Raw genomic sequence first — 27,933 nt, 5'->3', positions numbered from 1 at the left:
GAAAGTGGGTTTGGATGTCTAGAGTTGATCTTATCCAACCCAATAAATAGAAAATGAGGATAGTAATTTATGAGAGTTTTATAACTAAAAAAAAAAAAAAAAACCTATCACTATAAATTTAAAAATAATAAGAAAGATCATTTTGAGAAAATTGGAAGGGAACATGATTCTTCTTTCTCATCTCTTAAAGTCTTTCTATTTTGTCTATGAAAGTGAGATCTTACGTTAAGAAAATAGAATGATTATCGCATTTTTAGTTTTATTTACAACTCGAGGTAGAAAATTTGCTAATGAAACAACTAATGGAGATTTTTGGCCATCTTAGAGGGAAAATGAAACTTTTTTTTCTTTGATACTAACATTAATCCATCTAATAGAAACTTAAATTAATTAATTCTCTTTTACTATAATTAAAGAATTGAATAAATAACAAATAAACAAATTATTGATGATTTAGGAAAATACTGCATTAATCTATAATAGAATGATGATTTAGGAAAATACCACTTATTATTATTATTATTATTAGTAAAGACAAATATGATTTAAAAAATTAAGTTTTTTTTTTCAAACATATTATCAAAAAGAAACTTTACCCATTTATAAATACAAGGGGAAATCGTTTCCCTAAGAAACGATTTTCATATACTAAATATGTGAACATGAAACATGTTTCATGTGATGAAACAAATCCCATGTTTTGGTTTCATCCCATGAAACATGTTCTTAACTACTATTTTGTTTGTGAACAAGCCAATAAAAGGTTGTTATGTGAAGCTCATATTTCTAGTCATCATGGCTAAGCCACTCCCCAAGTCGTGTTTCTGTCTTTTGTGATCCAAGGATTGGTACCTCTCTAATGGGAGCACTATCTTCCAAGGAATTTTCCACATTAATCTCCTCATGAACAATACCTCAATCTCATATAGATGTATAGAATCTTCTTGTTTTTGTTTCTATATAATTCATTATGATTGACATAATTCTTTCTTTGATTAATTAATACTTGATACATTTAGCTCATGTAAAAATGAAACAAAAATGTGCAAAATAAATATGGTGAGATTGTGTAAAATTGTAAATCATTAGCATGGTTTTTTTGGGCCTCTCTTGAGATGGTGTTGGATCATGAATGTGAGCCCAATGAAACCTCGCAAGAATCCAACCTCAGAACTTCCATCTTCACATATATGGGTTGGGCTGTGCCTACAGCTTACCTCATCGCAGAGGATCATGAACCTGTCTAGAGATCAACACAGCGCAAACGACGTCGTTTTAATGGTGTGCAACTCTCCTCGGTCATGCCAACACGTGTATTTCAGCTTAAGTACTTTATGGATGAGTCACCTCTCAAGTTTTCACAACCCTAACACGTTGCAGAACACAGCCACCACATGTCCACCTGTGCATGTCATCACAACTTTCTCCTTTTCAGACCGCCATGGCTTCTTCTTCTTAAGAGCTTGTTCTTGCTTCACTTCGTTTTCATACACAACCCACAACGACCCTTGTCGAAAACAATGGCATCTGAGCAAGAAAGGAGAGACAACACGACTAAGGAGAGGGAGACTCATCTGGAGGTGGAAAGAGTCCCCAAGATGACGAGCCACTTTGAGTCTCTCTCTGAGAGAGTGAAAGGTGGTGATATGGCCAGAAGTGAAAGTACAGTCCCTCCGAGTGAAGAGGGGTCTGGGAAAGGAGGAGAAGCACGAGGAGGGGAGTCAAGAGGGCCTCGTGCCATAGGGAAGTTCGAAATGAATGTTGGAGAAGAGAAGGGGTCCAGTAGAGGAGGAAGGGAAGAACGAGAAGTTGATACAGAGAGGAGTAGCAAAGAAGGTGGTCGTGATGAGGAGAAAGAAACCACACCTTCACTAGAAGAGATCTCCAAGTTCAGAGAAAAGGCGCAACAGAATTCGATAGAGGCTATTAGGGCCGCTGAAGAGAGGTACCAGAAGGCCAAGGAGCTGGGTGCGTCGAAGTTGCAGGATGTGAAAGAATCAGTGGCTCCTCGAGTGGAATCTGCAACTACTTATGCCACAGAGAAGGGTGCCCAAGTAAAGGACACAGCCTTAGAGAAGAGTCAACAAGGCTACACCACTGCCAAGGACACCCTTGTAACTGCAGGCAAGACTGCAGCGGATTACACAAAGCAAACAGCTGAGCAAGCGAAGGACTACACCTTGCGAAAGGCCACACAAGCCAAAGATGTGAGCTTGGAGACTAGCAAGGGAGCTGCGGGGTATGCAGGGAAGAAGGCTGCGGAGTTGAAAGACAAGACATTGGCCACTGGATGGGGTGCGGCTCATTACACTACTGAGAAAGCTGTGGAGGCTACTAAAGCAGCTGCTGGTGCTATTCAGAGTACTGCCGAGTATACGGGTGAGAAGGTGGTGGACTACACTGGCAGGAAAAGGGAGGAGGCTCAGCAAGAGTTGGCAGCCAAGCAATCACCTGAAACCAAGGTATTCTTTACCAATTATCCGTCCATTGTATGTGTGCTATTCTGCTCTTCTCCTAAAGCAGTAGACATTATATTTGGACTTATTTTTCTACCGTTAGATTCATGAAAATAATGCCCATATACCGTGGTCTCAGTTTATGATATTAACTGTACAGGGAAAGCCAGAAATGTCGCCAAGGGGAACTGAACATAAGAGCATTGAAGGCGTTGGCGGAGTGCTGGAAGCTGTTGGCGAAACCGTGCTTGAAATCGCACAGGCAACTAAAGAGCTTGTTATTGGGAAGGATCAAACTAGAGCAGGAGAGAAGGGTGGACATGGAGAGAGTCCAATGGAAAGCACCAAAGCGGAACTGAGATGAGAGAAAGGGAAGAAGGATGCGTCACAAATGCGTGGGGAGAGAAGACATATTAGACTAAATGAAGGTTTATGCGATAGATTCTGTTTGTAAATATTGGAACCCCTGAGAATAAAATCTGAATATGTGATAGAAGTTCAGAACCATATGCTGCTCTTTATTGCTATATGTATATATCAATTTCAATTTTTGAATTTATTTATTCATAAAAGTATAATGTAATTATTATGACACAAAATTTTAAAATATTTCATAAAAAATAATTAAAAATATATACATTTTGTTTCCAAAAATAATGTATGCTCAAACCGAATTTTCAAATAAATAAATAAATAAAATCCAAAATTTCTGTTTCTTTCTATGGAAATGAAGTACTTGATGCTAATAGTAAAAAATATGAAACCAAAAAAAAAAAAAAAAAAAGACAAAGTACTCTAGAATTTATGTTGTTTGATATAAAAGCTACATCTAATGGCCAAGGAAAACTTTCTTTATGATTCAAGAAGATATGCAATTCTAAAGCTTTTAAATCCCAAAATCTGCACAAAAAAATTATCATCTTTTAATCAAAATATCCTTCTTATTTTTTCTAATTATACAAGAAATTAATTGTATAATTATTAAATCTAAAAGAAATACTTATTATAGGGATATTTTCTCTATGATAATAGGAAAGATCTAACTTACAAGAACATATCTTAAAATATTCTTTTATAATGATAAGAAAGTTTTTTTTTATATAAATATTTCTTATTAGGAAAATGTAATGACTCACATATTAACTCAAAATAGAATTTTAGATACTTTCCGACAATCTTCATTTTTGCCCAAATTCCTGGATTCAAACAAACTCAAAAAGTTTTCTATGTTATTTTGTTCTACACTTTTAAGGAGCCTTCAAATTCCATTGTACCAATTAAGCTCATACAATCTTAAATTTAAAATATAGGAATAAATTGGGTAGTCACACCTATTGGACTCTCTAATACAATGATATTTTTTTTTTAGTATTTGTCATGTTAAGTGTGTAAGCAACAAAATTATTAGACGCATACCCTTGGGGTGGTTCAATTTGCCTCCTCATTTTGTCCTTAATCAAATTGTATTTTTGCTCCAATGACACATTTTCTTTATCATACTATTGTTGTATCGTTTCCTTTTTTTATTTTATTGAAAACTTTTTTCTATGATTTTCAAAGTTTTAGGCTCAAACTCCACATTTTCTCTCACTAGTTTTTTTTAATCAAAATAAATTAGCAAGGGAACCAAGTCATATTTCTTTAGGAGTCTTGCAACTAATAAAAATTAAAGGAGATTTATTCACAAGATAACAAGATGAATTAACTACATCAGCCTAAAATTCCTTTGAGAACTTTGAAAACATCCATCGTGTCCTCTTTAGAAAAGTTTTCTTCATTCATTATTCAATACTTCTGTTGTGCCCACCTATGCAATGTCTCGCAATACCTCAATTCTTTCAAGACTTATTGAACTTTTTCCCTTGAAACTCAATGTCATTGTTAGTTCTTAAGTGTTTGATTTGTTTCTTTGCCAACTTCTCAATCATATATATATATATATATATATATATATATATATATATATATTAATATTAATTATGTGATATAATCGGAGAAGCACCCCAAAGATCTGAATGAATGTAATTCAAAGTACCTTTAATCTTATGAATTGTTGTAGTGAATTTAACCATGCATTGTAGTAGTTATGTGTTATACAATGTTTTGTTATTATTATTTTAATTATTTTCATGTAAAACTGTCATTAAAATAATGATGATTAATAAAAAATCATAAAAAATAATTTAGTTCAAAGAAAATATAAGAACAAAAATCATTTTCTTCAAAAATATAAATACAAATTATTACAACATTTAAAGACAAAAAAGTCTTACCACCAATGATATTTAGGGATAAAATCTCAATATTGAATATTTTTAATGACAAATTCATCAAAAAAAAAAAAAAAAAAAAACACTTTTAGTGATGACATATTGTTGTGAAAACAAAGTGATGAATTTTTGGTTTATTTGCTAATCAACAACATAAATTTTATATATTTAGCAACTTAATGTTTAGTCCTTAAAACTTTGTGTTAACTTGATGATAGAAACAAAAGTATTATCAAGAAACATGTATTATTGATGATGATGTTTTCACTATTAGATTGTAATAAAAAATTTCTCATCATAAAATATATATAGGAATTAAATATTTAATCATTTTGGGAAACAATATATTTTGTCCCTTATACTAGATTCCTTATGGAAAAATGACTCATCTATCTTGCATGAAGTAGAGTTTTGCGCAATTTTTGGAAATGTGACATGTTACTCATACTTTATTTTCACTTAATTTGTTTGTGGAATAAACTATTAGGTTTAATCTATGAACTCATATAGTGAAACCAAGTACATTTTTAAATGGAAGCTTTAGGCCGATCTTGAGGCATCTCAATGTGATCTTGCCCTAGCAATGGAGGAGGCCATGGGGTTACAATCCAAGGTGTTGATTGTTGAGAAAGAGCTAACTAACCTTACACCTAAGTACATAGAAGAGGTTGATTGAATCTTTGAGATAACCTATGAAAATTGCATGAAGAAGCACAGGATTGAAAACGATTGAGTTACAAGTGAAAAAAAGTTACAAAGGTTGTCGAGGATGGCACAACTACTAGTGATAACGCTAAAGGGGTTACCCAACCCTATGTTATGGGTTTGTCTACTTTTTGGATAACTTGAGACTATTTTTTACGTTTTTGACTTTGTTGTTGCTTAGATGATTTGTTGTTTAAATTATCTATTCAAATTACTTGTCAAGTATTGTAAGGACATACCTTAGTTGAATGGGCTAAATGACCTTATAGGATGTTAAGAGGGTACACCTTGGTTAGATAGGCTAAATAGCTTTGGCCAAATACAAGAGCACACCTTGGTAAGATGCTACAAGGGCATACCTTTTGCTAAATGGATTGAATGACCATGTTGGGCGCTATGAGAGCTTACTTAGCTAAATAAGCTAAATAGCATAGGTTGAGTACTCCAAGAACACACCTTGGCTAAATAGGTTGAATAGCCTTGGCCAAGTGCTACGAGGGCACAACTTGTCTAAATGGGCTAGAGAGCGTTACTTGATGCTATAAGGGCATGCTTTGGTTGAATAGGTTGAACCTTGGTTGAATGGATTGAATAGGCTTTGTTGAGTGTAGGGCATAACTTGGCAGAATGGGTTAGATAGCCTTTTTGGGTGCTACAAAAACATACCTTGGCTGAATGGGTTTACCTTGGTCGAGTGCTACAAGAGCACAACTTGGTTGAATGGGTTGGAGAGCCTTGCTAGGTGCTATGAGGGCACACTTTGGTTGAATGGGCTTTATAGCCTTGATTGAGTGCTATGAGGTTACACCTTGGCTAAATGGGTTGAACCTTGCCAAGTTCTATGAGGGCATGCCTTGGTTGAATGGTTGAATAACCTTGTTGGGTGCTATAAGGGTACATCTTGGCTTAATTGATTGAATAACCTAGGCTAAATGGGTTAGATAGCCTTATCAAGTGCTACAAAGGCACGCTTTCACTAAATAGGCTAAATAGCCTTAGAAGGCACAACATGGTTGAATGTGTTGGATAACCTTAGTTTTGAATATATTCAAGTTACCATGCAATTTGGTTGCAAGAGATATATTATAGGTAAAATTTCTTTATGTAAAGTAGTTGAGCAAATTTGAGGCTAAGCTCCATGAACTGTGGGATTATTAGTCATTCAGTTTGATCTTAGCCATTCAGTTCGAGGTGTGACATTGGAGAAGTTGTTACTATTTGTTGTAATGTCATGTGCAAATCATCTTCAAGCATCGCATACTTATTGGCCCTATGGAAAAGGTCATCCATGATTTCCAAAGGTTTCTTAGAGATGGATTCAAAAATGGAGTTCTTAGGATGATATTTCATTTAAAGGCTTGCATTATTGTGTCCATGGTACACAAACTCATTTAAATTGCCACCTTCTTGAATATTTTGTAAAGTCATGAAGGGATTTTGATTCCATCATCTTGATATTGGTAAGGCTACTCATGCCTTGCTTTTGTTGAATCAAGTAGAGGTAGCTAGTGGGCTACAAAGATTTCATATAGTTCTTGAAAGCAATGGATAGAATTAGGGGGCAAACAGTGAAACTAGGCTACGACTAGTTGTGAATGATTGTCGAAAACACTTTGCACAATTGTGGACTATACTTAACGTCCAAAGTCATTACTTGACGGTAGTGTATCAAGTGGTCAAAGGGATTTATTATGTTGTTGTACATTGAGAACTTAGTAAAACTTGATAGGTGATTTTGTTACCTAAAGTGTGTCGTTAATAGGGTGGAAAACATGTCATCTAATATCTAAGAGGCAATTCCAAATGGTGTTTGAATAGGATGGTTGGGGAAAAATGCTCTAGTTGGCTTAGTGAATGTGTATGTTTGGACTATATATCTTAATTAGGCGACAATGCTTTGGTTTCTCCCAGGTGAGGCTAGTGTCTTCACTTAGTTTGCACACCTCTCACAAGGAGTTTGGGGCTTCCCTAGTTTCCCAAGATTATGCAACATCACATCTTGCATTGAGATCCTTAGAGTTGGGTCAACATGGCTTGCTCGAGATATTAGTGTACTAATACTTCTTAACCAGCTTGTGTGATGCCTTGTCACCAACCGAGTGTGTCTATGCTATTGCATTAAGTTAGGTGACCATGATTTTATTCTCTCATCTAAGCTTATCAATGGTTCTTTTCATTTTGTCCAATTGCTCTTGATAAGCGGCTAGTTAGGATTCAATCATCCATTACGCAGCTAAGGATTGTTCTTCTTGTTTTGACAACGATGTCTATGTTTGTTTTGCATGGTTGACTACTCAAGTGGTCACTATAGCGGCTCCTAGTTTTCAGTCCATTCCCACATACAATGCCAATTGTTAGTGTGTAGCCTTCTAGGGCCTCGATTGCTACTATCTAAATCCAACATTATTATGTGATGACTATAAAGCCCTTTGAATGCTTTTAAGCTTGGGAGTAAGGGGTGGAAAAGTGAACACAAACTTTCAATGGGGATATGATGTGTTTTTTCTCCCTTTCTTTTCTTAATTTTTGGGAAGGACTTGCCTCTTTGAATCCAAGAGACCTACTTATATAGTTTTTGTCTACTAGATCTTGATTGGTTAAAGAAAAGGACAATCTTTCCCTTGGGAAAGAACAAACAAGTGGGTGAGATGTTGGAAAACTCACCAAGCTTGTTATTGGTTGATTAAGTCTATGTTATAGAGAAATAAAATATGGCATACTATTCTTATTGATAATGATGGATATTTATATACAAATACATTTGAGTTCTACTATAATTCTAACTCTGTCTCCTATTGTAATTCAAACTAATAGTAAACTTCTCTATTTCAAATTCTATATTCTATTCTAATTCAAACTAATATATAATAAATAAATAAATACCAATATGTAAATTAAGGATAATATTAACTTTCTCTAATATGCCTCTGCAAGATGGAGTTCTGATTGGAGGTTCCAATCTTGGTCTTGAAAGAAAGAAAATAAATCCGCTTTGGTGGAGGGCAGTTAGGCATTCTCCCTATTTCTGTGGAGAGTCGTCTCCCTGTTTCTATGGACGGTAGTCTCCCTATTTTTGTGGGGCCAATTTCTTGACCGAAATTCTCTATTGTACCAAAATACTTAGCCTTTTTACGTAGTAACTCTGGTCAAGAAAAACTAGAGAAAGAGTCACTACGGCTTTTGTAGTATTCCGGGTATCGTTTTCAAAGACTGGCTTATGAAAATTGTCAATACTAAAATAAATGAATTGTTTTTGTTTAAATCTTTAAGTGAAAAACAATATGTGAATAATGTGAAACTAAGTAAAAGAAATTAAATTAATAAGAAAAAAAATGAATATTGATTTTAAATTCAATTTATTCAAGTTGGGGTTTTCCACAATCCAACCTAGGGTATAGAAATTAGAGAAAACAAGGGTATTTTAAGTAATATGATCTTAAGGTTTTGGGATCCTTGGCCACTCGCGATCAAGTTGAGTTCTATAACTCAAAATTGCATCCAAAACCTAATTTTTCCTTTTTAAAATAGATTCCTAAAACCATCAAATGAATGAGATTGATTATCAATTTAAGATTTGGCTTTTTAACCCTTCCTACTCCTTATAGCTTTGTTTAGGGGCAAATAACGGTAGGTAAGACAAGGATAACTAATGATCAAGAATTACCAAGAATCACTAGTATCAAGTAATAACCTACCGTATCATTCCTTAAACGAACTCACAAGGATAGGATAAAAAAAATGATAAATTGTCACCCAACCAATAATTAATCTCATTGTTATAATAATTTACCCATTGTCCCTATAGATTTCCTAGCCCTTAGGTTTTCATGCTTCAAGCCCTAAGTTGGCTCTTAGCCTCTCATGGGGGTGATGTCACATTCACAATCCATAATAGGGTAAAAATCCATAATTTGAATAAAAAGAAACTAAAAACAATATATTCAATAGAGAATAAAAAGAAAACAAACCAAAGTTCTCGTCTTCTTCCACCTTCAATGTCAAACTCTCTAGAAAAAAAATCCAAGATCCCTAAAACCTAAAATTGAGAGAGTTTATATAATATCCTTAATTACCTAACATGTGGCACACTCTCATTGGCCACTTATTACAAAATAATTTCCTAAAAATGATTAAAAAAATAATAAAATGGTGATTTCTAGTCGTGTGGGGTCCACCTAGGGCGGATGGAGTGCTTTAGATGCAATTCCTAAGGTAGAGGAGGCGAAACATCAAAGTGGTAGTAGGTGAATTCGAAATTGGTGTCATTTCGAAGTGGATTTCGAATTCATAAGTTGAATAGATGCAATTCCCGGGGCAGAGGAGGCGGAACATCAAAGTGGCAGTGGGTGAATTCGAAATTGGTGTCATTTCAAAGTGGATTTCGAATTCATAAGTTGAATTTCGAAATCATTTCGAAATGACCCTCCAGCTTGGTGCAGTTGTCTTCAAATGACCATAACTTCTTCATTTCAGCTCCGATTTGCAAACCGTTTGAAGTGTTGGACTTTTGACTTCCCGAGCTTCGAAATTATATATAGTATGTATATAATGGACTCCATAAAGTGCTCCAAATTTGTCCTCAAAGTCAGAGTATATAATGTCATCAGATTTTTTGAGTTCTAAATTTCCATGCAGCTAAATCTTACTTCATGCCTCATTTCCCACGCTTTCTTGCCTTCTTTCTTACTCCATAATGGTCATTTATCATCTTCCAACCTCATGATATCCTTGTTTTGCCTTTCCTTACGTTCAATGAGTCTTGACTTACTTATTTCCTCATTTAGCCCTTTTTTGATTTTTCAAAATCTAAAGTCATTCAATTTGCACAATTTTCTTCCCTTGAATCTGAGATAAGTCTCCAAAGTACAGATTAAACTCATGGCTAGGGCCTTAGCATTGATTTAGGTCAAGTTGGGTGATTTGAATGTCCTTTGGTGCACAAATCATATCGAATATGTGTTATTATAGCACATATTTTGGCTCTAATCAAAGTCAATCTCCCTGTTTTTGTGGGGAGTCAATATCCTTGTTTCTGTGGAGGGCGGTCTCCCTGGGTCTAGACGACAAGTAGATTCGACTTGATAACTGAAAGATCAGGTAAGAGTAGTGGGATCTTTCTAAGCCGAATTTCCAAAAACTTTGAAGAACCTTATAGAAAGAAAGTTTGTTGAAGGAATAGTAGGATTAAGAGCCTTATTTGGCATCAAACTAAATAATATTTCAGAAGCTAATGTAGATGATATAGAAGGTAAACAAGAAGGTAGAGTATAAGGCAAATCTCAAGTAGAGGTAACAAAACATGAGCATGTTTGTTTTCCCAAAACATACAAGAAAGCAATCAAATCTCTAAGAAAGCTTTTAGAGAAAGAATATATATATATATATATATATATATATATATATTAAATTAAGGGAACTAATACTGGTAGGAAGCAAAGGAGAAGAAAATTATGTTAGATTTGAATCAAGAAAATTTGGAGCTCTTGGCTATAAAGAGGTATTGAAATCAAGATATTGCATTGAAGACCGTAAGAAAAATGACATTGAAACCAAGATATTACATTGGAGACGATAAGGAAGAAGGCATTGTCAACACATAGACATAGTAAGGTCACTACCATTTGCGGTAGGGTTAGGAGGAGACCTGTAGGGCCTAAGCTTTGCATTCTAAATTTGAGACTAGGTTTTAGGGTTCAAAGACTCATAGAAATAAAATATGACATACTATTCTCATTAATAATGATGAATATTTATATATAAACACATTTGTGTTCTAGTATTATTTCCTACTATAATTCAAACTAATAGTGAACTTCTCTAATTCAAATTCTATATTCTATTCTAACTTAAACTAATTCCAATATGTAAATTAAGAATAACATTAACTTTCTCTAATATATGTCAGGCAGTACGTGGTAGATTTGTAGGAATGTTCTCTGTTAATGGGATGAATCCTAGCCTCAAATTCAGTCCTCAGTATATGGTCATAGGTAGAGAGACCCTTGGTAATTGTGTCCCATGAGTCTAGCATCATCTGAATGCTTGCCGGATAACTCTTGTTAGTCAATCCATCTGTGGAATCTGCGACCACTTTGCTGTCCAAGAGTTATCTTCCGGCACAGTTAAAAGCATTCGGGCCAGACACATACGACAAGCATTTGATCCGGATGTAAATGACACTGTTTGGGTTTGGGGGTCGGATGTGCACGGCGAGCATTTGGTCCAGATGCATATGACACCGTTCGGGTATGGGTACCTCCACATACTATAATTTTTTAAGCTAGGGTAACGTCATTATACATAATTGCAAGGGAAAAAGATGCAAATTGAGTACAGCGTTATTTTCCTGTATCATCTCCATGATGTTGCAGGAGCAACTTCATTGAGCCAATTGATGGATGTGACCCAGTCCGATAAGAAAAGTAATCCAATCTAGCAACTTATAATTAGCTTCTTAGAAGTTAAATCACCCCAAAAGATCGCGTGACCTACCCGCTGCTGTCCACTGATATCATGTTACTGCTTTGGGGCCTAACTGAAATGGTAGGTACACATTTAAAAGTGATGGGAATTGAAGGTAAGTAGAAGTACGGCATGGCAATGCAAGACCCATTTCTGAACCCCTAAACCTAAAAATGTTATATATTCATTGGACACTGTAAATGAAGGTAAGTATTAGTCTGGTATAGCAAGCAAACTCCATTCCTCAGGTTGCTTCATACAGCTTTCTTACTGGTAACATTATGTTAATGTAGGTTCTTTTTCTTTAGGTCTATGCTAATCTCTTATTCACATTGGAGGTTGTTGGGGTTGGACACGAAGGGAACTCCTGAACCCGGCTAATCTGGGAAGCCCTTATCATCAAAGCTTGGATGGTTTCGGATCATAATTCTATGTTTTCCGTCTTTGACCCAGATGATGGATATGGAGTACTGACTCAGGTTTGCAAGGTTCACAAGGTGAAAAGAAACCCAGAACTGCAGTTTTAAAGAACTGCCCCAACTGATAAGGAGCAGCTGAACCTTGACTAGGTAGGTTTGCTGGCGGAAATGATAAGAAGCATAGCAAAAAGATGGCGGACTCTAAGCGGACAGGATGACTGGAAGAACCTCCTGGACCCTCTTGATATTGATCTCCGACAATACATTATTCACTATGGTGAAATGGCTCAGGCAACCTACGACACTTTCAATAGAGAGCTGAAGTCAAAATTTGCTGGAAGTAGCATATATTCAAGGCGGATATTGAAGCCCAATCATAGGAGCTATTCTTTAGCTGTTAGTTTTTTGTTGTAACAGATTACTTCTGATGTATTCAAATGTATTCAAATGTTTGTTTTCATTGTAATTGACTTGATCACGTTTTGTGGGATATTTTCTGTAACCGTTTGGGATGTTTATGTTATATAAACCCCATTCAATGTGTTTAATAGTAAGAACATAATTTAGCAATTACTCTTAATATCTTTCATGGTATCAGAATAGTAAAGACTCTAACGAGTTTTTTTCTTGATCCAAAACCTCTCTTTGCAAATATCCTGCACCATGGCCGAAAACACAACCAGCAGTCACTCATTTCTTCTACTTCTTACTTTGATGGAATTATCTCCATTAATGCAACTGCTCAACTACCCATCAAATTGAACAACAACAACTTTCCCTCTTGGAAAGCACAATTTGGCGCCCTACTATATGGTTATGACCTCATGGGATTTCTTGATGGGACTAAGACATGCCCATCCAAGGAAATTATTGCCGAAGATGGAACAACTGTTTCAAATCCAAATTTTGCTATTTGGACTAGGCAAGACAAATTGCTCCTTCATGCAATCCTTGCATCTCTTTCAGAAGGAGTTGTGCCTTTGATTGCTGCTGCTACTTCTTCTCGTGATGCTTGGGTAAAGCTTCACAAGCTTTATGCTAACAAATCCAGATCACGAGTAATGAATCTCAAGGAGAAGCTTACCAACATCACTTGCAATACTCGTTCTGTTGCAGAGTATCTTCAAACCATCAAAGGAATTGCTGATGAGGTAGCTCTCATTGACACTCATTTAAGTGATGATGATCTGACTATTTTTGCTCTCAATGGCCTTGGTAGTGGCTTTAAGGAGATTTCTGCTGCAATAAGAGCCCGAGACACTCCTATTTCATTTGAAGAACTTCATGACAAGCTGGTAGAACATGAATCTTTCTTGAAAAGAGAAGAGTCACATGGTGGTTCAAATGTCACTGTGAATAATACTCGCACAAGTCTTGGCAACACCCAACCTTGATATGGCAATGGACAAAGTTATAATGGGAAAAGGTTCTTTAATAACCACAATCACCAAGGAAGGAAGTTCAACAACAATGGTAACCATAACAATCAGTTTCACTCAAATGTTGTATGTCAATTTTGTCAGAAAAAGGGGCATACTAATAGACAATGCAATTCAATCAATAGGCTCCTGCAACAATAGCCAGAGGTTCATCACACCTCTTTTGGGAACTCGTCGTCTTCAAATTGGATTGTGGACTCTGGCGCCTCTCATCATGTTACTGGCGATTTAACTAATCTTTCCCACCACCAGCCTTATGAAGGTCCTGATGACATTCTCTTGGGTGATGGTTCAAGCCTCGAAATTACTCACACTGGTTCTTCTAAACTCCTTGCTCCTTCTAAGTCTTTTTGTTTGTCTAATGTGTTATGTGTTCCCTCCATAAAGCAACACTTAATTTATGTCTCTAAGTTTTGTAAAACCAACAATGCTTCTATTGAGTTTTTTCCTTCTTCTTTTGTTGTCAAGGATCTCAAAACGGGGGCACGTCTCACTCAAGGGCGGAGCAAGGATGATGTGTATGAGTGGCCTTGGCCTAAAAAGGGAAACGCAATGGGTACCTCTCCTAAACAAGCCTGTGTTAGTGTCAAGACATCACTTGCCAATTGGCATCATCGTTTAGGACATCCATCATCTCGTATTTTTCAGTTTTTAATTCACAAACATAATCTTCCAATTTATCCCACTGAGTCATTCCACAGTTTCTTTTGTGAGTCATGTTTATGTAATAAGAGCCACAAGTTGCCTTTTGGAGTTTCTTCACTTCAAAGTCGTGGTCCTCTTGATTTAGTTTATTCGGATGTATGGGGGCCTTCCCCAATTGAATCAATTGATGGCTTTCGGTACTATCTTATTTTCATCGATTATTTTACAAAATATGTTTGGTTATTTCCTATGGCTTACAAGTCTGATGTTTACACAGTTTTTCCCAAATTCAAGTCTATGGTCGAAAAATACTTTAAAGCATCATTGGTAACTCTTTACACAAATGGTGGCATTGAATATAAAAGTCTTAAATCCTACTTTGTATCACAAGGTATTCAACATCAAGTGTTTCCCCCTTACACACCCGAACATGTAGGCTCTGCTGAAAGGAAACATCGTCACGTTGTTGAAACAGGTTTGGCCATGCTCCACAAAGCTTCTCTACTTTTAAAATATTGGTCTCATGCTTTCCTTGCTGCTGCATACTTAATCAATCGTTTGCCCACTCCAGTTCTTAAACATCAAACACCTTTTGAGTCTCTCTTTCAACAACTGTCAAACTATGATAAGTCACGAGCTTTTCGGTGCTTATGTTTTCCTTGGTTGCGTCCTTATTTTGATCATAAACTTGATAAACGCTCCAAGCCCTATGTCTTTATAGGATATTCCAACACTCACAATGCTTATAAGTGTTTAGACTTGTCTTCCAACCGTGTGTACATTTCTCGTCATGTCTAATTCATTGAACATCAATTTCCTTTTGCCTCAAATACTTCGCCTACAGATCTTGACCAAGTTGTCTCCACTTGGTCTTCGTGTTCCCCAGCTCTTGCTACTATCCAACCTTTTTTTGTGGTTCCCACTCCTCTGAATCTTTCCCACACCAAGGATCTTCTTCCACTACCACACAGCCTAATCAGGGGTTGCTCTCATCACGTTCTCCTGCTAGTTCCAGTCCATCTACTATGACTTCAGCTCCTCTCTCGGTGTGTGATGCTACTCCAAGGTATGATATCTCCTCTTCCCCTCTCCCTCTGTCTTCTGACTCCTCTAATACTTCCTCTCCATCTTTGTCCTTGTCACCACCTACCCAAACCCAAGGGTCCAATCCTCCACTCAAGCCATTTCATTGAATTGTAACCCGTTGTCAAAATAATATCCATTGTCCCAAACAGTTTCCCAGCTTTAAGACAAGTTTTCATGTCACCAAACATCCGCTTCCTGCGGCCCTTGAGCCTACTACTGCCTCTCAAGCTCTTCAAGATCCCAACTGGTGTGCTGCCATGGATGATGAGCTTGCTGCTCTTGCTCGCAACTGTACGTGGGTTCTTGTACCTCCTCCTTCCAACCATAACATTGTGGGGTGTAAATGGGTGTTTCGTATCAAACAAAATCCAGATGGTTCTATTTCTTGATACAAAGCCCGTTTGGTTGTCAAAGGATTCCATCAACGCCCTGGGGTCGATTATCATGACACTTTTAGCCCAGTTGTTAAGCCAACCACCATTCGAGTTGTTCTATCCATTGCCTTGAGTAACGGTTGGCCTATTTCACAGCTTGATGTTAATGATGCTTTTCTTCATGGAAATTTAACCGAGGATGTTTACATGGCTCAACCACCTGGGTATGTTGATAAGGATAATCCTACTCATGTTTGTCGCTTGCAAAAAGCTCTTTATGGTTTGAAACAAGCCCCTCGAGCTTGGTACAGAGTTAAAGACATTTCTCCTCAACTTTAGGTTTATCAATTCTAAATCTGATACTTCATTATTCATCTATCAATGTCGATCAGTCACAATTTATTTTCTGGTATATGTGGATGATTTACTTGTAATAGGAAATTGTTCTCAGTCCATTCGGAAGTTCGTTGATGCTCTTGCTCATCGTTTTTCCCTAAAGGATCTTGGTCCTTTGAGCTACTTCTTGGGAGTTGAGGCCATTTCCATTTCTGATGGCATGTTTTTATCTCAACATAAATATGTTCGTGACTTGTTGGCAAAGTTTCATTTAGAAGGCATAAAGAATTCTTCCACCCTAATGTCTTCAACTAGCCATCTAACTCTCAATGATGGTTCTCCTCCAGCTAATGCTACTCAATTTCGGAGCTTGGTTGGTGGACTTCAATATCTCCAGCTCACTCGTCCTGATATTGCTTTCGCCATCAACAAACTTGCCCAATTCATGCATGCCCCCACTCAAACTCATTGGACTGCAGCTAAAAGGTTGCTTTGTTACCTCAAACATACAATACATTTTGGTCTCACTTTCCAACGACCACAACCTCTCCATCTTCAAGCTTATTCAGATGTCACTCCACCTCTTGATCTTCAAGCTTATTCCGATGCCGATTGAGCTGGCGACCAAGATTCTTACAAGTTTACCATTGCTTTTGTTCTTTTTCTTGGTGGCAATCCAATCTCTTGGTGTTCAAAGAAACAGAAGAAGGTAGCTCGTTCTTCAACAGAGGTCAAGTATCGGGCTGTCGCTTCTACCGCTGCTGAAGTCACTTGGGTTTCTCATCTCCTTTCTGAGCTTGGTATCACTCTTCAACAATCTCCTACTATTTATTGTGATAATTTAAGTGCCACCTATTTGTGTGTAAATCCGCTATTCCACAGTCGAATGAAGCACATCGCGTTGGATTACCATTTTGTTCAGGAAAAAGTTGTTGATGGTTCTCTTAAAGTTTCTCATATTAACACTCACTCTCAGTTGGCTGATGTCCTTACTAAACCTCTCTCCAAAGGTCGGTTCCTTTTTCTTCGCTCCAAGATTGGCATTTCAGATGGAATTGCCATCTTGCGGGGGCGTATTGAAGCCCAATCATAGGAGCTATTCTTTAGCTGTTAGTTTTTTGTTGTAATAGATTACTTCTGATGTATTCAAATGTAGTCAAATGTTTGTTTTCATTGTAATTGACTTGATCACGTTTTGTGGGATATTTTCTGTAACCATTTGGGATGTTTATGTTATATAAACCCCATTCAATGTGTTTAGTAGTAAGAACATAATTCAGCAATTACTCCTGTTAATATCTTTCAACGGAACCTATTCTCACAAGTTGGTTTAGCCAAACCCAACCCTTATACATACACGCCTACCAAGTATTTATATGCCACATCTGAAATCAAGGTTCCAACAGCATTTATTTTGAAACCAATTCCAATTGACGCTTGGAGCAAGCAATCGAATTGGATAGGGTACGTTGCGGTGGCCACAGATGAGGGAAAGACTGCATTAGGAAGGAGGGATATTGTGGTTGCATGGAGAGGATCCGTCCAGATAGTGGAATGGCTTAAAGATTTTGATTTCCCCTTGGCATCAGCTTCCATGATAGTTGGGGAGAAGGGTAATCCTTATGCGCATAGAGGTTGGCTTTCTATCTACACTTCTCATGATCCCAAGTTACGGTTTAACAAACAAAGTGCGAGGGATCAGGTGTGTATATATATATATATTCCAACAGTCCTCATTCCTAGTATTTGTCAGGTAAAATGAATGGCAATTTTGTTTGAAGATGTATAATAATCAATTTCACCAGGTTTTGTCCGAGGTGAAGCGGCTGGTGGACAAGTACAAGGATGAAGAAATCAGCATAACTATTACTGGACACAGCTTGGGTGCAGCGCTTGGAACACTATGTGCAGCTGGCATTGTTGCAAACAAATTTAACAAGCCCAAAGACAAGCCCCAAAAGTCCTGCCCGGTAACCGCCTTTCTGTTTGGCAGTCCCCGTGTTGGAGACTTGAACTTCCGAAATGTGTTGTTGTCTCTGGAAAATCTTCACCTTATACGAGTGACCAATGTGCCAGATATAGTTACTACCTTGCCACCGGAGGGATATTACTCAGAAGTTGGACAAGAGCTAGTCATTGACACCCGATTTTCAAACTTCTTGAAGCTTCCTGGATGTTATGATACCTGGCATAGCTTAGAGGCCCATCTGCATGGAGTTGCAGGAACACAAGGGAGCAAAGGAGGATTCCATTTGGAAGTAGATCGCAGTATTGCACTTGTGAACAAAATGCTAGATGCTCTGAAGGATGAATATCCAGTGCCTGCTTCTTGGTGGTGTATGAGGAATAAAGGGATGAGGCGACTGGCTGATGGTTCTTGGGAGTTGAAGGATCATGAGAAAGATGATAATAAGCCTTGATCATAACTCATTTGGCTAATTGGTTAAATAATACTCCCAATTTTCATTTTAGGTTGTTTCAGTCCAGTATAAACTTCCAAGCTAGTAAATGTTTTTCCCCTTGTTGCTTTGTGGTTATTGCAATAGCCCTAAAATCCCCTCAGGAATGTGAGGTCTAAGAAAAATCCTAATTAGTGCGATCACTTCTTTCCATTGGCATAGTGCTTTTTTTTTAAAAAAAAAAAAAAGACCCAATGAGTTAAGACCTATTTGGTAACTGTTTTTTAAAACAGTTTTGAAAACAATTTTTAAAAATAGTTTTATAATGTTTTATAAAACAAAAGTTTGTTTGAAAACTTAAAATATTTTTAACTTATTTTTAATATTTTAAATATGTTTTAACAATAATTTTTATTTTTAATCATTCTACATGTTTATATAATTATTTTTAAAAATAACTATAACAAAATAACTAAAAATAACTAAAAAATATTATCTAAAAACATATTATTTTTTGTTCTAAAAAAACATAAAACATAAAATAGTTTTTGGTTGTTAAACATATTTTCTAGTTAAAAACAACAAAGAGAAAATAATTTTTTGTTGTTAATATGTTTTCCTTGTTTTTTTGTTCTAAAAAACAAAATCTATTCTCAAAAACAATTACTAAACAGAACTTAATGTCGGACATAAGTAAATTTTTTGTCATGTTGAATTGTTGGCCTCTGCTTGAGAACAAAGTTCAACTAAAACCAATTAAAAGTCATCATACATTCTACCAATAAAATAATATTATGTGTATCATAGTCCTCGCATAAATATATGATAAGTTGTCTTCCATTTAAATAAAAATATATATAAATTTTGACAATTACAATATAATAATTAGATTAAACAAAAATGGTAAATTTGATATTAAAGAAAAAGTCATTATCAACTCTTACTAAAAAAAATTAATTGAAGATTATCAAATATAGTGTTCTAAATCTTATGCTAAAAGTACTAAATATAATTTTTCAAATTTCCTTAAATAGGAAAAATATTTATAAGTAATTACAAAACTATCTATATGGTGTTTTCAATCCCTATAAATAAGACTAATTTCAACGCTTTTAGACTACAAATCACAAGAAAATTCGAAAGACAAGTATTAGAAGCCATGCCGGTTCTTCTAAGGAGATCCAATGGCATCTTTAAAGTATCTTTGAATTGTTAAGATTTTCAAAACTTCCAAGTTTCAAGCTTTAAAATAAAAATACGCCAAAACCTTATCGATCTAATATGACATTCCTTAAACTCTTAATTGATATTGTTCAAGTCAATCGAAGGCCCAAGTCATTCCAAGTCTCAAATCATGCCAAGGTTGAAGTTACACCAAAGCCTAAATCAAGTTGAAACTCATATTCACACCATGGCTCAAGTCATATCAAGGCCCAAGCTAAAGCAAGATTCAAATCATGCTAAGATGTAAGTTTAAAAGAGACCTAAGTTAAGTAAAGACTTCAAACTCAAGTTAAAGTTCAAATTAAACTCAAGTCATTCACGATTAAGCTTGCTCAAGCTCTCAGTTGACAACTAGAGAAGAAAAAATTAGAGGATAAAAAAAAATTGTACCTACTTCATTCTTTAAGTCAACAAAAATCTAACTTGATCATTTTTCTTGTAATTAGTTGTTTTACCTAGTGTTACTACCTCTTGAGACTTTTAATATTTATACCTACACTTTGGTGGTGTTTGTTTTTTTTTTTTTTTTTTTTACTTAATTGTAAATAGAATTTTAATGCTTAATAGTATTAGGAATTAGGTTGTTTGTTTTTTAATATTTTATTTTTATGAAACATTAAAAAGTAAAGAAAAATCAACATTTTACTTTTTCCATTTAGAAAAAAATCAAATATTTTGATCTTTTCTATTTAGTAAAAAGTTTATAGTAAGTAATGAAAAAGTAAAAAATCAAACAACGTAAAATATGAAAGCAAATCACTTTTAGAAAAAAGTTAAAAAAACAAATACCCTCTTACTCACATTTCACAACCTAGCACTTCTAAGCTAGCTCCTTAATAAACTCCTCAATATCCAGAGGGGATGTGATCCTCTACCACAAACTCAATAAACAATGATGAATTCCTTGTGAGAATGTTGGGTTAAGTTGAGAGTGGCAAAGTAAAGCTTAGGCACATAAAAGAGTAAATTGCACAATATTAGACATATATATATATATATAGGACCAGCCCTAATGGACTTGGACACAATTTAAAAACATTATTTTACCCAAAAAAAAATCAATTTCAAAATCTTAGAAGAACTGGGAAACTTGGAAAAACTAGGCAAATCCATGTTGAACGCTCAAGTACCTTTTAAGGCTTCATGAGAGCCAAGAGTGCTTGAGCAATCCTCCATGGAAATCGAGCACTCTTATAAAAATTTCTATTTTTTCAAAAATTTCAACACTTAGTTTCCTTTTTCCCAAGCTATATAATTAAAATTTGTTTCCAAAATAATTATATTTATGATTTCTAAATCCACCTTATATCATTTCTGTCATTATTCATAATTAACTCAATCATGCTTATCTATGTAATTTTGAGTTGATTCTATAGCAACTTTAAGCCTTTAAAGATAATATAAATCACAAAAACATACATACACAAAATTCCAAATCATGATGAATGGGATAAAATTGTCAACTTAGCTAAATAATCTAATAATTTCCAATGTTACCGTTGTAATACTCCTAGCGCAAGTATATGAAAAATATTATATAAATACCAAAATAACTAATTAAATTTTTTACATTAACATGTATACTATAACATTTAATATCTTCTACTTTAGTAAAATGGAATTCATGGTTAATTAATTAAATTCAAAAATAAAATCAGTTGAACAATAAATGGGCCACCGACCCTGTGATTATATGCCCTGATTTTATTAAAGAAAATGGTGGAGGTCATTAATCCATGCACCATGATCACTTATTAGAGGTTAAGAATCACTTTCTTGGCAATGAAAGCATATGCGGCCTCTGTTAAATGGATGCCATCCCAATTCACATATGTCGAAGGATCATCACAGGCTTTGGACCCAGGTTTCCCACACATAGCAGAGAGATTGAGATTGTATGCCTCACCTCCTCCACAGCAAGCTGATAGCACATGATCCTTTATAAATCCTGCCAATAAATACATGCTTCACAATGTTATATATAGATCATAGACTTTGATGTTAGATCCCCTAATTAAAAAGGCATTGTTTTGAAGTTAGAGATAAGGAAATTTCTATAGATTATATATCTTTGGTACCATACCCAAATTTTAATTCGGGAGATACAAATCAAGAAGTAAAATATCAAAATATATAGAAATAAGACCTAAAAGAAAAAAAAAATATTCAAACATAGGAGTTGAGAAAAGGGAGACTATATTACTAACATACAAAGAGATGAATATGTGACCAGGTGACCATTTCCAATGTGTTAATATGAGTTACCCAAGTTTTTTGGAACTCAGTTAAATGAAATTGTCAGTAAGATCCAATGGAGTACCACCATTAATGGAGAGCTCACCAAACTTTTCTGGAGAATTGAAGAAAGGCATTGCAATATTGTAATAATCCACATAGATGATGTTGGCATGGGTGAGCTGTCTTTGCAACTTGATCAAAGCAGCTTTGAGACGCCTATTGTGATATTGAGAGAAGTGGTTGTAAGCCACCAGACATTTGTTATGTGAGTCATAGTCCTCTTTGTTTCTACTCTGAAACAAACTTTGATAAACTGTTAAACAACCAACCGGAAAATTCCCCGGTATAACCAGATTCACCGCGCCTTCCTTGATCAGTGTCTTGCATAGAAAAAATGCCTATTTTGTTAGTGTTCAGGATACAACTATACCTCACCAATACGAATTAATATGATCGAAGAAATCGGGTCGTAGTTCTGTTCAGCTGGCATACCTTGGTAGCTTCAACAATGGCTCTGACAACTCTGGGGACAATTTTTTTCACATCTTCTATGGTTTGTCCCATTAAGAAGGCGAAGTTATAGTCATTGCCTCCAATCTCTCCCACGAGGAAAAGAGATTTTCTGAGAAATTTGGTGCAATCTGTTGAAGAAAGGATGAAGAAACAATTAGTTATAAGAAATACATTTTCTTCAACATTTTTTTTTCCTTTTTTAAAACTTCCCGAGAACCAAACAAGGGAAAATCCACAGTTGAGCTGCAGTGGCAAATTAATGGGATTATATACTAAACCTGTTGCTTGTTTGCATATAGAGGGTTTCAACTTCTTGAACCAACCAAGCTGAATACTTAGTGAACTATTTGTCCATAGAAATGCATCAAGGCCCCGTTCATAGAAGAAGGACGTATCCAGCGCTGTGGCGCCTGCTACTGCAAAATTTACTCCATGCCTGAGATTTTGCCCTTCTGCAGTTGCCAAGTATGGTGGCAATTCAGGAACTCCAAAAGCCTCAGCTACGTACAATGAAGTAACAGAAATAAGCAGTCATTTGATTATATGAATAATGAATGTAGGTCATTCAAAATTATAAAATGGGTTACCAATGAAGTCAACAACCAAGCGGCCATCGGAGCATCGCCCTGTTGGTCTGTGAAAGTAGGTTATACCATAAGGAGACTTGTCAATGGCCAAAATGGCTTCCCTGCCATACGTGAGATAGTTCCCGGTATCCGCTAGCGAGTCACCGAAACTGAAAATAGTCTTGTAGTTAGAGGAGGTGGAGATGTTCATGAAGATACAGAGGGTGGAAGGAAGAGAAATGAGGAGGAAGAGAAGATGAATCCTCATTGTAATTGGAGTAAGAAAGAATGGACATTGCTTCGTTTGTGTGTTATACTTCACTCATTTATGAGAGAATACAGAGGTACACGCGTGGCTGTGGATATGGCGGTCCACGGTAACTGATGACATGACATGACCTAAAGGGTGAAAATAAATGACGACATGACCTAAAGGATGAAAATAATTCGCTTGGTTTGGACTTTGGATATGAATTGGAATTTATATTGTGCCGTAAACTAGCAAATCATAAAGAAAGTTATCATTGCTTTTAACTTAAAATTGACTATTAGAAGAGCTATTTTCCACTATCAAAGTAAAGAAAGAGGTGTTTCTAATGCCTGAATTCACGATGGGATACAAAATTTAGGTTATGTTTAGTCCTTGGAAAGTATTTAAAAAAAAAAAAGAGATTAAAGAAAATGATATTCTTATATTTGATTGTCTTAAGAAAAATTCAAAAAGAAAAATTATATAATTGAAATTAGTTAGAAACTTATGCATTTTTAAATTATTTAATTTTTATATTAATGAATTAAAATAAATAATTTAAGTTCGAAATATCAAATAAAAATAATTTATCAACTTTAACTCTATTTTTTCTTCTTCTTATATTTATCCTTTATATTTTCTTTCCCTCACATTTTTAAGAACCAATATTTGGTAAATCAATTTAATCAAGTAATATGATTTGAGATTTAAAAGTAATTATATTTGTAAAATGAATAATGTCACATAAAATCGAAATTATTAAAAGCAATCATCTTTTTCAAATCCAAAGTAGTTTCATATCCTACTTCTCGATAGTCTCGATTTAATTATCATTAATTTTTTATTATGAGCATCAACAACTCTTTCTCTACTTTTTCTTATAATGCTACAACTTGGATAATTTTGACCACCCAAGATGTTCGAGTTGGCATTAGGACTAGCGCAAATTGAAGGTCTCAGCAACACATTGAAGGTCCAAGCAATCTACTTCGGTTTTTTCCTTTTGGTAAAGTAAAAGGTGAGCTCCTTTGTTTAAATGCTAATTTTACAAAATGGTAGTCACCATCTTGGGATGCTTAGAGCCACACCAACTTGACAACTACGATGAGCATCAAAAGCCAGCCCCCACGTTAAGCTGGAGGACAGGGATGGTTCCTTAAGAGGTCCAGACGTAAATAAATATGCCGAGCTGGATGTTGTACCAGCCATGATTTTAAAATTTGCAATTAGTTCGCGGTACTATCCTGTGACCATGATAACTTTTCAAAATTGGTGAACAGCCACACAATAAGTGCACTCCCATGCCTACACGGAGTTGATCTCCTTCAAGCCTCAAGACTTCATGTATATGTTGATTTGATCCACAATTTCAATCTTTAAGCCTCTGCTAAAATGAATAAATAAAATCCGGAAACCTCGTGACAGAGACGACAGAAGGCTCTTTGCGGCAAGAGTCTGTTGAGTTTTTAACATATCAGACGATGAAGTGGTTGTGGTATTATTTTTTTTTCCTATTTTTGGATAAAAATATCAATATATATATATATATGTATGTATGTATATTGGGCTGATGGATTGTTAAATGAGAAGCAACGCAACTATGCTCAAGGTGAGGATCAACTCTGGCTGCTATAAGGCCACTGGTTTTCTTCTGTCTTTTTCTTTCTGTACATTTTTTTTTATTGGAGACAATATCGGCCAAAAAGAACAATTGTTGAAGAGGAACTTACACATCTCTAGGTGTAAAAACAATGGTAGATGTAAAATTGGTGTTTGATTTATTTATTTAAGCTATGTTTGGTTCTCGGAAAATATGAGAAAAAATGCGAGGGAAAAAATAAAGAAGAAAAGTAGAAGGAAAGAAAAAATGAAGAAAAAAAAAAAGATTTAAAATCAATAAATTATTTTATATGCTACTTCAAATTCATTTCACTTATTTTTTTTCTTTTTTTATGTAAAGTTTAAATAATTTAAAAATATATAAATTTTTATCTAATTTTAATTATATTTGATTTTCTTTCTTATTTTCCATGTTGAAACCAAACATGAGAAAATCATTTTTCCCAATATTTTTTTTTTCTTTCCTTAGTATTTTCCGAGAATCAAACATAGCCTTAGTTGTGACAAAAAATTAGAAAAAGAATATAACAAAAATGAGAAACATTTTATGATTCCTTTCTAGTGAAAATGAGAACTCCATACCATTAATTTATTTGGCTAGGGTTTTTTCCGTGCTACTCAATTTGTGAGTAGCTTTTTCATTTTGAAAGGTAAAGTGGGACCTTAAATGCATTTTCAATAAAAATATCTAATTGAAAATGAAAGTAAAAATGTCTAGTTGCAAGAAACCATCTAGTTTCATCATATAGATGTTTTCATCAAGACAACCATTCAAGAAAGCTATGTCAATATCCATTTGTCATATCTCATAAATGAGATGCACCACAATGGATAAGAGCACTCGGATGAATTTAAGCATGACTACTAACAAGAAGGTTTCCTATAGTTGACTACTAAAAAAAAGGGTTTTCCAAAGTTGAAACCAAGTTTTAAACGGTAAACCTTTAGCTACAAGCTTAGCTACATAAGTCTCAATCTTTCCAAATACTCATCTCTTCCTCTTATAAACCTACTTACATCCCATAGGTTCTATCCCTTCATCTGCTTCTATAAGATCCCAAACTTTGTTAGAATACTAGTATTCTAACTTTCCCCATAACTCCTTGTCATAAATAAGCATCAAACTTTGTTAGAATACTACTATTCTAACTTTCCTCATAACTCCTTGTCATAAATAAGCATCAAAGTCGCTCATTACTTTATTGTAATATGTGGGATACAATTCTCCCACTATGACGATGCTCTTGCGTGTTGGAATTGTCAAAAATAGTATAGCTAGTACCCCCGAATCTACAGTATCCTATGCAAATGTGAGACTATTTTCCCATGTCATCCACTCTATATCACCATTTGTTTTATTACTTATCAAATAATCTTTATCTAAAAATCTAGTATTTGTATTTACCTTCTAATAATCCTAACTATTAAACTAATAAACCCTAAGACTCTCTTGTATATCCTAAAAACTAATATACCTCTTATCTTGCTTCCATCTTGTCTATTTTTGGTTTCAACATGTATACAAAATACTCTCATTGGCGAATATGTCATAAACTAAGTTTACAACCTATACACATCTCGATGAGAGTTAAAAGGTATTCACTTAGAAGTTAAGATTTAATTATATGTGTGCATAAGGGCATTTTGGTCAGAAGATAAGGTTGCAAAGGAGCTTAGAACGGTCTTTTTGAATTAGAATAATTAATTAATTGGAATCTAATAGAGTTAATTAATTAATTTATGGCCTAAGTCCAAAATGAATTCAAGCCACTTCAATCCACAAGAAAGTCTTTATAAATCCCCTAAAGGTTTAATGTTAGACAATAATTCATTCATTTCATCTCCTTGAAAATATATTAAGTTTAAAATATAGTTATAATCAAGTTAATTAACATAATTATTAAATATGTCAAACTTGTATTATGCAAATTGACCCAAAAATAACCTATTTATTAAATGGACTATGCAAGTTGATAGAAATTTAACCCAAACATGATTATACTCAACCTAAAGCCTTGAAAAACATGTTAAGTTTAAATTGTGTTAATAAATTGTATCAAACTTTGTTATCCCTAGGCTTAAATTGTAAGCAAGGAACTCAAGTGACACAGGGAGAGACCAAAAATATGGCAAATGATATCACTAGTTACATTAGATAGCTTAACAAAATAATGAATTGGTTTAACAAAACTTCTAACAATTTCCTTAATATTTAGGAAGCTAACAATAATAGTTATAACCATTATTAATCTTCAAGTAGCTTAGTTGTTAAAGATTGATATTAGCTCTAAGAACACATGACAATTGAGGTGGAAACCTGCTATCTATCATCCTCCTACAAGATCATAAGTCTTGGGACAATGGAAAGCTTAGTTTGAAAACCTAAGGATCGAAAGCTTGGCAAATGCTTGGTGATGATATCTATGATCCGGTCAACAAATAGAACTTAGTGAATACTAAGATCTTTCTTTAAGACTCTATCTCAAATGAAGTGAAGATCAAACTCTATATGATTTGATTGAGTATGAAACACAGGTTTATCTGCTAAATAAGTAACACTTTTATTATCAAACCAAACAAGGGAGAGCAAATTGAGGAATGCAGAGTTTGTTGAGAACTGATTGAATATACACAATTTAATTGTAACAAAGGCTAATCCACGATACTCAGAATCAACACTACTCCAAAAGACCATACCTTGTTTTGTAGATGACTGAGAGGCTAAGTTAGATCCAAAAAACACACAATAACCACCCTTGCTCTTACAATCTTTAGGGTAAAAAACCTAATCAACATCAATATAGTCTTGAAGATTAAGAGAAAGATGATTGCAATTGGAAGCCATGAGACAAAATCTAGATTTGGCTCATATATTGTATCACCATGGAAGGATAGACCTTCAATCCTTCAATATGCTCTTCAAAGCCATTG

At 34.9% G+C, this 27,933-nt stretch overlaps 3 protein-coding genes across 3 annotated transcripts; 2 read left to right on the top strand and 1 right to left on the bottom strand.

The window, feature by feature from the left end:
• The first annotated feature begins 1,455 nt into the window (after positions 1 to 1,455).
• Positions 1,456 to 2,963, top strand: LOC117927247 (seed biotin-containing protein SBP65-like). Its single transcript, XM_034846700.1, has 2 exons — positions 1,456 to 2,462; positions 2,617 to 2,963. The coding sequence occupies exons 1-2, from the start codon at positions 1,521 to 1,523 to the stop codon at positions 2,818 to 2,820; spliced, it is 1,146 nt and encodes a 381-aa protein (XP_034702591.1). The 5' UTR covers positions 1,456 to 1,520; the 3' UTR covers positions 2,821 to 2,963.
• A 9,223-nt stretch (positions 2,964 to 12,186) lies between these two features.
• Positions 12,187 to 18,778, top strand: LOC117927265 (phospholipase A1-IIgamma-like). Its single transcript, XM_034846718.1, has 3 exons — positions 12,187 to 12,669; positions 17,499 to 17,894; positions 17,998 to 18,778. Exons 1-3 carry the CDS (start codon positions 12,481 to 12,483, stop codon positions 18,610 to 18,612), a joined length of 1,200 nt encoding a protein of 399 aa, XP_034702609.1. The 5' UTR covers positions 12,187 to 12,480; the 3' UTR covers positions 18,613 to 18,778.
• A 2,643-nt stretch (positions 18,779 to 21,421) lies between these two features.
• LOC117926408 (GDSL esterase/lipase At5g45910-like) lies at positions 21,422 to 23,420 on the bottom strand. Its single transcript, XM_034845496.1, has 5 exons — positions 23,154 to 23,420; positions 22,845 to 23,066; positions 22,546 to 22,694; positions 22,157 to 22,433; positions 21,422 to 21,763 (listed from the first exon to the last, which is right to left on the bottom strand). Exons 1-5 carry the CDS (start codon positions 23,398 to 23,400, stop codon positions 21,570 to 21,572), a joined length of 1,089 nt encoding a protein of 362 aa, XP_034701387.1. The 5' UTR covers positions 23,401 to 23,420; the 3' UTR covers positions 21,422 to 21,569.
• Positions 23,421 to 27,933: the final 4,513 nt, after the last annotated feature.

Source organism: Vitis riparia, chromosome 12 (genome assembly GCF_004353265.1).
Source record: "Vitis riparia cultivar Riparia Gloire de Montpellier isolate 1030 chromosome 12, EGFV_Vit.rip_1.0, whole genome shotgun sequence".
NCBI classification, from domain to species: domain Eukaryota; kingdom Viridiplantae; phylum Streptophyta; class Magnoliopsida; order Vitales; family Vitaceae; genus Vitis; species Vitis riparia.
This window is presented reverse-complemented; position numbering and strand designations above follow the sequence as displayed.